The sequence below is a fragment of the Actinia tenebrosa genome, unplaced genomic scaffold (genome assembly GCF_029948245.1).
Source record: "Actinia tenebrosa isolate PJP-AT-01 unplaced genomic scaffold, QUT_ActTen_1.0 PGA_scaffold1__47_contigs__length_23844297, whole genome shotgun sequence".
NCBI lineage: Eukaryota > Metazoa > Cnidaria > Anthozoa > Actiniaria > Actiniidae > Actinia > Actinia tenebrosa.
In genome coordinates, this window is record NW_028292578.1 from 19,593,897 (window position 1) to 19,606,984 (window position 13,088).

Sequence of the window (13,088 nt, forward strand, 5' to 3'; positions counted from 1 at the left end):
CCAGCTTATTTGTTTGTGTTGCAGGTGACCATTTCTTTGGCAAATGATAAGCTCTATAGCGTAGGCCTTTATTAATCAGAAAGTTTTACGCCAAGAGCTTGATATGGAGTAGAGATGTCGGGAAATTTCACCGTTTCATTCTAGTGAAACGGTGAGTTTATGAACCTTTAAAACTTGGAAAATTTCCTTAGGGAATTGAGATTTAAAATTATTCATTCGCACTTGGCGGGAAAGTTCTTGCTTTAATACAGCAAGCAAGGCAGAGGAAGAGGCAAGGAAAGAGTTAAACTCTTTCCTGTCCGGCCCTTCAAATATCAGTACGTACGTACTGATGACGTCATGACCCTGTTTTGTCCTTAAAATAGAATAGTCTAGAATAGCTAGAATAGTCGAGCCGCACTGAAGTATTTACATTTGGTTTTAAAGTTGTCGCAATTCTTCTGCAACCAAACAGGAATTTCTAACACAGCGAGAGAACTCGATCCATAATGGGTTTCCGAAAAGTTGCTTTTTACTCTATTCTGGCCCTGGTCGCCCTTTACACTGCTATTCACTATCCAGAGATTCCTGCCGGCGTATTTCGTCTTATTTATAATGTCTTACCAAAGTTTATTCAATTTTTGTCGCACATCGCGGTAAAAACCCGAGACTACTGCGCACAAGACTTAGGAAAAGATGTCACAAGAGTTTCAGCCATTCTCTCCAAGATGTCCAGCTCGATATCTCAAGTTTTAACGCCTTTAGGGAAACAGTTTGGTCAAAATATCGTGGATGCGCTGGAAGGTGTTCACAAAAATGCAATGTCATACACTGAAGATGGCCTGAACCAGATACTTGGCGTTGAAGGTAAGAGTATAAATCGGCAATAGAATTTTAAGAAAATCTGTACGTAGTGGGCCTTTTATAAAAAGTTATTAAACTAAAGAAAAGATGTAATCTTAATCTGCTTAAGCTTCAATTAATTAATAATGCAGCAAAATTATTGACTCTATAAAACTTGAATAAAGTGAATGATTATTTGAAAAAAAATTAATCAATTTATATTTTGCTGCCAAGATGCAAACTTTCTGATTTGGGATTCATTTGCCTCGCACACAAGAACCTTGCAGTGCGTGTCATTAATTCCAAACATAATCTGAATAATCTTATTTGGGTAGGTTTAAAAACATTTTATTTGTAATTTGGTGTATCACCTTTTCAGTCAGTAAATGTGATAATGATGATGATGGTGATGAAGATTATGATGGTAGTGGTGATGATGATGATGAAATTACTCTAGAGCAGCCTAAAGGGGGATGGGGGGACTTTGATTGGAAAGTATATTTGTATAAGTCATACTAAGTTGGGGGCTGAGAAATGATAATATATTGTATTAATTCAGCAAAAAGTCATAGGATTGTAGCCTCTCAGCCCCTCCCTCTCAATGCTTACTGTGATGACAATGGTAGTAGTGATTAAGTGATTGTGATGATAGTCATGATCAGGGGCAGATCCAGGGGGGTGAAGGGGATGCACACCCCCCTGGTTCAACTTTGTGCCCCTTCTTCAAAGAATCAAATACTGATTTTTTCCTTTTGATTCTAAGGGGTGCACCCCTCCTGAGTTAACCTTGTGTGCAGCACCTCCTTGAACAAAATCCTGGATCCGCCCCTGATGATGACGCTTCATGTTGATGCAGTAATAAAGGGCAGTGTCAAAAGTACTACAATAATAAACAATGTTCAAAATTATAAAACCTTTAATTATAATAATAATCTCTATATTTATTTCCATAGATTCTTTGCTTCCTCATCATGTAACAGCAAGTCGTCACAAGCTAATTTCTCTTATCCTACTTGGCCTGTGGATTGTGATGATAGTCATCTTCCTCACAAGATTATCTTACAACAAGTTCTTTCTCCTCATGTCCAGCTCATTTTTGGTTCATTCCATATTTGGCCCAGTTTGGTGTGTACGACGGCTAGCATTTCTCATTGGTTTATGCATGTGGGTTGGCTCTCTTGTTGCAAACAAACCTATCCCAGCAGCTATTGCTATACTGATTCTATTTCTTTTGACGGGATTGAGAAAATGGAGAAAGCAGTTGGCTAAAGCAAAAAGTGCAGAAGATTTGATGAATTTCAACAGGACCATGGACCAGAGAATGGACAGCCTTGAGAGAAAAGTTGATGTGATCCTTGCAAAAGTGGAGTTCTTGGTGGGTAGAATCCCTGACAGAGCAAACTATAAGCATGCATAAGAAATGGGATCAAAAATTATTTTGAATGATTGGAGGTATTGGTTATTGCATTACAGAAATTATGTCTAAATGATTTATTAACTTTGTACTTTCTTTTTTTTTTTGCGAATATATGAGGATTTTTCAAACATCAACTAACCTTTCTTTCAATTTTTTTTCTTTTGGCTTTTTATGTCCCAAAGCCTAGCGATTTCTTTTGTAATACGTTTTTATGAGGCATGGCACAATTATATGTTTATTCATCATCAGTATTATCATTATTTATTTTGTTTATTTTCCTTTGGTTGTTGGGTTAATAAAGACTATCAATAAACGATAAACAAACCTTCTGTTGGCCCAAGAGTGATGTTGCCTCTTGTTGTGTCCAGTCCTTGAACTGCCAATCTTTTCTCACACTACAAACACAACTTTAGATTGCAGTGTCAATATTATGTCTAACTTACAAGAAGGCACAAATTTAAAATAATTAGTATAGTACTCGAAATAATCTGCAACAACTTTGATTTGTCTTTCATGCCAAATGCACAATTTCCTTTCTGACAGCAAGATCTTAAGACTACGCAGCGTGCAAAAAATCATACAATATGTCATAGTGTCTTATGCAAGTTAAAGTCAAGAAAACATCACGCACAATGGTTACCAGTTAATATTTTCTTGTTTCGTTCTATTTCTTGCCACAAGGGTTGAAGAATTTTTTCCAGTCTCTAAGCTTGATTTCCCTCTTAATAAAACCAACATCTTAGCCGAGTCTGTAGGTATGACTTAGAGGGCGTGTGTGGAGTGTATTGTCACGTGATAGCTTAACGTAAAAAGCTAGTGCACCAACAAAACAGTTTCAAACCCAAAAATGCAAATGATTGATAACAGTGTGCGATTTATGACTAGTCGTTTTTCGTCTTCATCTAGTCACTTAAAAGTAAATTATAATAATGTATATTTTTCTTGTTTAAAAGCGTGCGCATGCGCTGTGATCACGCAACATTGGTGTAAGTACTTGTACAGTATGTACAGGTCAGCTGTCACTGCGAAAATAGTTTGCAAAATACCACCTATGAGATACCACCGTTAGATACCTCGAATACAAATCATTGTTAGCAATGCTGTTGATATTACTAGCTAGCGTATCCAAGATCCCAAGTGTTTGAAAATTTAGTTTTGGCATTTCTCATTGCTCACAAAAAATCAATGCTAAACAATCCAGCCCCACCATGAAATAACTTGATTGTGTTTTTGTTTTTTGCTAATGTACAAAGACACAACTCCGTCAACCATTTCAACCAATCCTGATAGCTACAGGCAAACCTTCCAAACGAAAAATGAATAAACTAAAATACCCTGAAAAAGTTAAATTACAAGGAGAAATGCAAGGAAAAATGCCAAAAACTTTCACTAAACCCCTCAGTCGCCAACCTTACCAATGAGTAGCCAGACTGCTTCGTTGACATTAAGTCACCTATTGTTCGAGTTCCTGTACGACGTTCAAGGAAAGACGATCGACCTGATACAAAATAGTTTTGCATGAAACTGGATTTAAGGAAACAAGATGGCGGAGTGTGTTGTGGCCAGATAACTCAATGCTTCTTAAATGGAGAAGCTTTAAAACCCCAAGACGCGCAAAACAATACAAAATTATGGCACGAAATAGAGTATTTTACTGTAGTTACTTCACAAATTGAATACACAACCTGTTAAGTAATTGTACAATAGCTACAATTATGGTGATGATTGCAATGAATATTGTTACGTTTTCATAAATTAAATAAAAGTAAAAGTTAAAAATAATTAAAAAAACAGGATCAAGAATATATATACGATATGAAAAAACTGTAAACTATACCTAGAAAAGTTTAAGCCATAACCCACCTACACCTCCCTTTCCTTACCCCTCAGCGTGGCTTTATTTTGATTTTTTTTTTGATTTTTGATTTTGTTGTTTTTGTTGGTTTTTTTTTTGGTGTAAATATTATATCCCGATAGGGACGTATATGATATCCATGCTAACCATTTTATTTACTAATTATATTTACCTTTTTCGATTTAGAGCTCATCTTTTTATAATCGAATGGGCTGTCGAGGAATTAAGCTATAGCATTAGAGAAATTTAGCATCAGGTTAAGCTCTGCTCTACTACCGCTAGAAACACTGGGCATCAATGAAATTCAATATGGCGGCTCTTCCAGTAACATCTTCGTTATGAAGCCTTGCTAAATGTCGAAGGTGTGATGGAAAACGCCTGACATTGAACTGTACTGAGTTTGAGGTTTGTGGTGCATAGCAGGAACTTCATGCTAAAGTTCTCTATTGTAACCACTTATTTCTATTTCAGAGTAAAATAACAGTTTGGAGGAAGAGACCTGCTCTAATAATGATACAATTTCTCAAAAGAATTGACTTAAAAAAGAAGAGAAAAGAATCCACATTCAGCACTACAAACAATCGAGAACGCAAAATTATTTGAGCTAACAAACCTGGAAATCTAGATCTTATATCAGACAGACTTCATTTAGGTTTCTTCATTGGACATATCTGGCTTCTGCTTGGACTTGCTGGAAAAAAATATTTGAGCTGATTGAATTTTGTCTAAAACAATTATCATTATATCTTATATGATTGTCCTTAAGATATGTGGTACGTTGTTGCACTCGGGGTCCATTGACTCCATCGAAGCTTAAGGTCAGCTTGGCAACTTTAAATCCTTTTTTTTTCCCAGTCTGTGAGGTAGCACTGCGCATGTCCTGACTTATACAGCTATCCGGAGGTTTTGTAGGTTTCGACATAAATATATAGATCAACTATTTGTCGAGATCGAGCAACAAAACCGCAACGGCTGATCACGATACGGCAGTAAAATAACGAAATGTCAAAGCTGGATTGTCCTGGTTTGAACTTTGTTTAGTTGAACTGATAAGCAGCAATTTGGTGCAGTTTTGAGATTGGCACTGATTGATCAAGAAATAATGCCGAAAATTCGAACTTTTACGGCATCATAAGTTAAGAACTTTACCATGCACATCAGTATTACTGAATTCTTGTTCATGGCAACGGCTGAGCCAATGTATAGGATATTTTCCACATATTGATTATTTTTTTGACTTTTTCGTATGAAGTTCTTCCTCTTAATCTACCTTGTTTGTTCAGCTCTTCGGCAACCCTTTCTGCTTCTTCAACCGTCAGGCCTTCTGGATTGGCCATATAGTTTCCCTCTTTCTGTAACATTTTCAACGTTTTCTCAATAGAAGGTTCCCAACAAATCTTTTCCTTCAAATCCACCCACCTTTTCAAAGCTTTTTGTCTTTCGTGGTCATCGAGCAAGTATTCATCGTTAATATCTTCTTCAATGTCTTTTACTTTGTAAGGGTAATCTTCAGCGAACTGGTCAGGCAGCACGATGTGGTACATGATGGCCTGTAGAATCAAACATACTTGCCCAATATAAGACTGGCAATAATTTATATCCTGGCAAAACCTGCCCTGGGCTGCTTCAAATTCCTTCAACTCATTTTTCATACCAACACTTTCGTCTGTCAGCGTTGTTATTTCTTGGTTGAGTCGCTTATTTACTTCACTGATTTCTATGATTTCTTTATTAAAATTACGATTGGCTTCGTCTATTTCTCTCTTAAACTCTTTATCTAATTCTTGGATGATGTTGGCATGGTTTTCATTAAATTCCTTTATTTCTTTCTCCAGCTTTATTTTGTTTTGTTCAACCGCTTCTTCCAAAGAATCTAGCCTAGTCTCTCTTTCATCAAGAGTTTTGCTCAGCGCTTCTTTTTTCGCCTTAAGTTCTTTTATTCCATTCGTCAGATCTGATAATTCTTTCTTAAGGTTAGAAATTTCTTGTTTGCGATTTTCTAATTCATTGCTAAGGACTTTGTTTTCCCGGTCATCGCTGGGTTTTAGGCCATAAGCATGGCTTTGGGTATCAAAATCATGAATTTTCTTCAGTTTCTGGTTTGGCCTTCTGTCAGTCTCAATCATCAAATCATCATCAAGCGTCATCGAAACGGTCTCAAATTCCATTGACGGATTATAATATGGTGTTAGTAAAGTCATTCTAAGTTATCTGAGGAAAAATTAAAAATGCAATATTATCATACTGATTTTATTTAAAGATTATGGTCATAAATAACTTCCTCGAAGCAAAAATAACAAATAAAAAACGTATAATACAGTAAAACCCCGCATATAAGAACCTAAAGTTTAAGAACCTGTCAGGCTGAAATTTTCATTTTAAGCACCCTTCACATAAGAACCATTTCAGGCTGAAATGTCAAAGTAGGTTCTTAATTCCCAAATATAAAGTCAATCTGCTTTATTTTCTTGTAAATAATAAAATACAGTACTCTGTATTTTATTATTTACAAGAAAATAAAAATCGAGGTTCTTACACGCGGGGTTTTACTGTATTCGTTTTATGAGGGTAGAAATGAATAGCTCTGTAGCTATCAAACCTGTTGCCCTCGTGCTTGACCCCGTGTTTGAATAGGAGCATGCATTTTGTGGTAGAAAACAGTCTAAAAAGAAAGCCAGTCGGTACGGCTAATAAAGAGATAACTATAACCTTATTTTTCGTCTTCTTATAAGTCTAATAAGTTCGGTAAAGTTCGGTTCATATCTCAATGCCGGCCGCAAGTGATGCTAACAAAATCTTTCACTCATCATCAGATAGTTATTTATGTTCTCGTTTTTGAGAAAAAGTATATATCACTGCGATTGCTTCTTTTTTTCTATTTGAAATAGTTTACTTTTGTGGCTAAATGTTCCTTTTCATGTATGTAATATAAAAGTCGTTCGGTTTCCAAGATACCGGAAAAAAATGTCAGTGTTCAATAGCGCAGCGCAGCCGTGACGTCATAAAAACGAAGACAAAGGCGAAATTCGGACAAACAAACTTACGAGTTTACTTTCAACAGATAATTTTCACGACCGATCGCAGTTGATCTTAGTTTACATGGGTTATCATTGTAACTTTAAGTAAAAATAATAAAATCGGTTCGTATAATCCTCAGTAGCGGTTAAACAGAATGCAATGTTTGTCCGAATCTTTAAGCTATTTTTAGGATCAGTGCGCTGCGCTATTCGAACGCTACAACAAAATCTCGGAACATCTGAAGAAAATGAAATTCCAGTTAAAAATACGACTAAATATGACGATATAATTGCCTAGTAATTCTAAAAAGAAAGGAAAATCTGAATGTGTAAACAAAATTCAGTTCAAAAATAAAGCCGAGATGCCATCTTGGATAATTCTTATAGGCCAACATTGAAGCAAAAAAATTATTTAAATGTTAAAATCAATCCCAAAAACTTTTAGCTAAAGTCAGCTGGAGCTAGCATAATCTTATTTTTAGAACAACGAGCAATTTCCAAGAATCGTTGTTTGAAAGAATTGCACCCGAAGTAAATGATGGCTCGTTTCCTCATTTGCACAACTACCAGACCGAAACATAAATATCAAACCGAAAGTTCGAGTTTCTTTCTTCTTTGTCTTCTTAATTTTTCAGTACATAGCAGCATCGTCATTCCATGGAAATTAACACAACTCGAATTTTACCTATTGATAACTGGAAGGAAAAAAGAACTATACTTATTTAAGCTTTTGTGGATCGTGCGAAGGAATAACAACATGGTTCAGTGTCCACGCCAGGCCACAGTAAAGTCACATGAACTAGAAAGCTTTTTATTTGTCTAACTGTATATAGAACTGAAATCGTATTCTTTAAGATGCAAAGGATACACGAATCTATGCTATGGCCATTTACGATCGACGAACCTATCTTTAAAACTGATTTTAGTCCGACATTTTTTAACACACATGATCTCGATCAATATGTGCTCGTTCTGCAAAACATGATAAAGAAAAATCTAGATTTCTTTTGTTTAAGTTGTTAGAACAACTTCAATCGAGGGCAACGACAGAACTATCAAAACCGGATTTGAAAAATAGACACACAGAATTAATGTGCCGGGATGTAGGATTGGGCTACAAATGTGAATCTGCGGTGAACTTCGTATCAAAGAATAGATGTGCCCGACGCGCGCGGACAAAAATTGCACCCTCGACACTCGAGGTTGAACTTTGTTTTTCAAAGAATTATTCAGTTGTCAGGCTGTTTTGGTTTATCGAATTCCGATTATTTTGGAAGCCAATGACAAAACAAGTGCGCGCAGATCAAATTGAAGCATTTCCAAGAATCTCTAGTTTATCATCAAAATACCAGCCAATCACAATGCAACGTTGCAACATGAACACCATGAAGCAACAGCCTGTGTTTTCACAACCATGCATAAACGCATGTATATATAAAAGGAAATCGTCACAGAAAAGTGCCTCATGTTATATCAAAAACATTCGTAGATATTCAAAAAAAATTTTCAAACCTTTGCCATAAACTAAATGGCGTGTACTCATGTTGGCAACAAGACTCAGTCAACTAAGTCAAATGACTCGAGTTTACCCTGTCATTCGAGTAGCCTTCGTAATAAATGTTACACGACCCATCTAGGAGCAGCTTCTTAGTTGCTACTTCGCAAGCTCTATACCATGACAGATTTGGGGCCCGCTATGTAACTTCCTATAGATGATCGTGTGAACTGAAGTTTTCGATTCTATTTTATTCAATCTCTACATTATGTTATTTTTGAAGTCTACCATAACCAGGCACATGGTTTGATACAGTTCGATTCGGTCACGTCGGAGTTTCAGCTAAAGCAAATTAGTGCTCCGGCGCCATTTTGTTTTTTGCCTTCATCACTTTTGTCTGCTGTTCTAACACACAGTACAATATAATGAAAAAATGTACTTTCACTTACTTCAAAAGTGAATAACTGTGTCTTATCAAATAAGACTTTGCGAGAAATTTGTTTCCTTCAAAGCTTGATTCTCAGAAATCGAGATAAACGACATTTCTTTTGTTTGGATGTCTTCCGCACTTCAGTGAGCAAACTACACCACCATAATCCTATGAATAATAGTCTTGTTTCCCACGCCTGGAAATCAAGAGTATTTTTCTGACTACATTAAGAGCAAGTTGGCAGAGCTCTTCCTCAACGAAGAAACAGTTCAATGCGTTTAAGATTCAGAAAGCTGGTGGCACAGTATGACCTCACGGGTGTTAACCCACACTGACTCAACGTTTATTGGTTAGTTTTGAAAACATCTCTTAGTAACGCCTTATTATAATATTTCTCATAATGGTCTAATAACGAAAAATATGTCAAAATGTCTGTCAAACTATTGTTTATCAATATTTCGATGACGCTACCTTTATCAATTTTCTTATCAAATACCCCAGTGATGAACATTTCCCACAAATTCCACTCATCATCAAATATTCCATTTCATCATAGTAATAACGCTCCTGTTTTTTGTCCGAGAAATCCAAGATGGCCGCCAGTACCGAACAAATTAAAATTCAATATTCAATTCGAATGGTATCGCAAGATCTCGAAACATCTGAAGAGAAAAAATGCCAGTTATAAAAAATAAATGTGACGCTATGAATGGCCAGTGATCTTAAAAAGAAAAGAAAATCTGAATTTGTAAACGAAATATTGTTCAAAGATAAATCGGCCCTTACTGCGCCAGCCGAGACGCCATCTTGGTTGATTCTTGTAGGCCAACACTGACGCAAAATTATTATTTAAATGTTGTTAAAATCCCAAAATGTCTTAGCTAAGGTCAGCAAACTCTTCCAGTTTCTATATTGTCGCCATACGTTTATGGAGCTTATAATAAGTTATCATGATCTATATTCTTAATTCGTTTATTTTTTCTTGCTATAAAAGCAACGAATTCTCGTGCGTTTAGTTTGCTATCCCTTCTTTATGACCTGTTTGAGACTGAGGAAGCCCCAGTTTTTTGGTCAAGCCGATATTTGGTAACCGACTAAATTCTACTGAAGAATATGCTGTTACAAGAATCAGTACGTGTTTTTTATTTTAAAACGAAAGCGAAAATGTGGAGTTATATGCTAACGACATTGTACATTCTTCGGCATGGCAGTAGAATTCAAAGAAAGAGAATGTGATAAATGGCATTCATTCTGATTTTTATGTTGATAGAGTGTCTACAAAAGAAAAAATAAAAAATAAATAAAATAAATAAATTACAAGAAGGTTAAAAGTATAAAAACGCAAACTCGATATATGTAATCCAAAACTGAAATCAAGTCGGAGTAATGACGCTCTTTCGAGTCTTTTGAGGGTAGTGAAAGTCCTGAGCTCAGATAATCTTATTTTTAGAACATCGAGTGATTTCCAAACATCTCGTTTCCTCATTTGCACAACTACCAGACCGAAACATAATTATTACACCGAAAGGTCGAGTTTCTTTCTTCTTTTTCTCCTTAATTTTTCAGTACATAGCAGCATCGTCATTCCATGGAAATTAACATAACTCGAATTTTACCTATTGGTTAATGGAAGGAAAAAAGAACTATACTTATTTAAGCTTTTGTGGATCGTGCGAAGGAATAACAACATGGTTCAGTGTCCACGCCAGGCCACAGTAAAGTCACATGAACTAGAAAGCTTTCTTATTTGTCTAACTGTATATAGAACTGTAATCGTATTCTTAAAGATAACAAAGTTGGGATGCAAAGGATACACGAATCTATGCTATGGCCATTTACGATCGATGAAATGAAAAAAAAAAATGTGGCAGTAAACCGCAAAACTAAGCGACGAACGATTCTGAGTCGAAATGGGCCACTGTTAAGAGAAACGCGAAGAAAAATCTAGATTTCTTTTGTTTAAGTTGTTAGAACAACTTAAAACGAGGGCAACGACAGAACTATCAAAACCGGATTTGATAAATAGACACACAGAATCAATGTGTCGGGATGTAGGAATGGGCTACAAATGTGAATCTGCGGTGAACTTCGTATCAAAGAATAGATGTGCCCGACGCGCGCGGACAAAAATTACACCCTCGACCCTCGAGGTTGAACTTTGTTTTTCAAAGAATTATTCAGTTGTCAGGCTGTTTTGGTTTATTGGATTCCGATTATTTTGGAAGCCAATGACAAAACAAGTGCGCGCAGATCAAATTGAAGCATTTCCAAGAATCTCTAGTTTATCATCAAAATACCAGCCAATCACAATGCAACGTTGCAACATGAACACCATGAAGCAACAGCCTGTGTTTTCACAACCATGCATAAACGCATGTATATATAAAAGGAAATCGTCACAGAAAAGTGCCTCATGTTATATCAAAAGCATTCGTAGATCTTCAAAAATGATCTTAAAACCTTTGCCATAAACTAAAATGGCGTGTAATTCTTGCATGTTGGCAACATGACTCAGTCAACTAAGTCAAATGACTCGAGTTTACCCTGTCATTCGAGAATCCTTCGTAATAAATATTACACGATCGCTTTAGCGAAAACAGTATTCCCCATTTTCTAACAAAGTCGGAGGTACATAGATTTTACGTAAAAGCCAATCTAGTAGCAGCTTCTTAGTTAGGACTTCGCTCACTTCATCACGGCTTGTAACTTCGTAAATGATCATGTGAACTGAATTGTTCGATTCGATTCTATTCAATCTTTATATTACGTTATTTTCTCGGTAACACCTACTCACATATTTAGGAGCAGAAAGTCTACCATAACCAGGCACCTGGTTTGATACAGTTCGATTCGGAAACGTCGGAGTTTCAGTTAAAGAAAATTATACTCCGGCGCCATTTTGTTTTTCGCATTGAACACTTTTGTCTGCTGTTCTAACACACAGTAGTGTGTTAAAGTGATAAAAAAATATACTTTAACTTACTTCAAAAAAAAAAAAAAAAAAAAAAAAAAAAAAAAAAAAAAAAGAATATCTGTATAAAATTAGACTTTGCGAGAAAGTTTGTTACCTTCAAAGCTTGATTCTCAGAAATCGAGATAAACAATGACTTCTTTTGTTCGGATGTCTTCCAAACTCCCAAACTACACCACCTACGAATAATAGTCTTATTTCCCAGGCCTGGGAAGCTGGCAGTTTCTTTCTTTTTCAACGAGGAATTTGTGAGTTTAGCTTGAAGATTTCAATGCGTTTAAGGTTCAAGAACTTTCGTTGCGCAGAATGACCTTATATGGGTGTTAACCGACAGATTCAATATTATTGGTTAGTTTAGAATACGCTCACGAATCTCTTAGGCAACGTCTTATTATGATATTTCTATGATCTAATAATGAAAAATAATATGTCAATGCTTGTCAAACGAATATTTACCAAGATTTCGATTACTTTACGCTACCCGATCGATTTTACTGAATACAAAGGCGCTATGCAGTTCCTGAACATTAAAACAAATTATGAATTCTGTCTCTTCCTTATTTGATTCCTGTACTAGCCGTTATTGGTAAAAATATGCCTAAGATCTACCTTACTTACTAAGCAAGAACAAATGCTTGACTTAGATACTGAAACGATGATATTCATGTGATAGGAGCAATAGTATCCCCCAGGAAGCAACAATTATGGTGCAATCCGTATAGTTTCAATTTCAGTGCCTGTGTAGTTAGGTTACACAGAAAGGTTAAACCGTCAGCTTAGGTGCAATCTATCATTTTTTCCATTTTCGTTTTTAATTTTGCCCAAAATAATTTACTTGTAATGTCAATTCTGATATCCAAAAATAGCATGTAGCCAACTAAGCAGAATGGGCCACTACATGCGGGTTTGTGGTTGTTTGAAGAAAACATAAAATACGATAAACAAATATTTCTTTTGATTCCTCGTAAGGAAATTGATGGAATAGGCAAAGTTAAAAGAAACAAGGCCCTATTCTGACCGGTTCCCAAAAATAATCAGGTCGAAAGAATTAGTTTGAAGCTAAGACGTAATCGATGAAATA

At 35.9% G+C, this 13,088-nt stretch overlaps 2 protein-coding genes across 17 annotated transcripts; one reads left to right on the forward strand and one right to left on the reverse strand.

Moving 5' to 3' along the window:
* Positions 1 to 106: 106 nt before the first annotated feature.
* Positions 107 to 2,568, forward strand: LOC148910053 (uncharacterized). Its single transcript, XM_089033067.1, has 2 exons — positions 107 to 846; positions 1,776 to 2,568. Exons 1-2 carry the CDS (start codon positions 489 to 491, stop codon positions 2,237 to 2,239), a joined length of 822 nt encoding a protein of 273 aa, XP_088889193.1. The 5' UTR covers positions 107 to 488; the 3' UTR covers positions 2,240 to 2,568.
* LOC148910054 (uncharacterized) lies at positions 1,721 to 12,301 on the reverse strand. 16 transcript variants are annotated; one of them, XM_089033065.1, is made up of 6 exons: positions 12,105 to 12,301; positions 5,514 to 6,305; positions 4,708 to 4,785; positions 3,655 to 3,737; positions 2,565 to 2,646; positions 1,721 to 2,223 (listed from the first exon to the last, which is right to left on the reverse strand). In XM_089033065.1, exons 2-3 carry the CDS (start codon positions 6,293 to 6,295, stop codon positions 4,743 to 4,745), a joined length of 825 nt encoding a protein of 274 aa, XP_088889191.1. In that variant the 5' UTR covers positions 6,296 to 6,305; positions 12,105 to 12,301; the 3' UTR covers positions 1,721 to 2,223; positions 2,565 to 2,646; positions 3,655 to 3,737; positions 4,708 to 4,742. The 16 variants fall into 16 exon arrangements, with proteins under 16 accessions (XP_088889191.1, XP_088889189.1, XP_088889187.1 ...); XM_089033063.1 differs by adding an exon at positions 4,267 to 4,306 and having other exon boundaries at positions 2,565 to 3,737; XM_089033061.1 differs by having other exon boundaries at positions 5,365 to 6,305; positions 12,105 to 12,300.
* Positions 12,302 to 13,088: the final 787 nt, after the last annotated feature.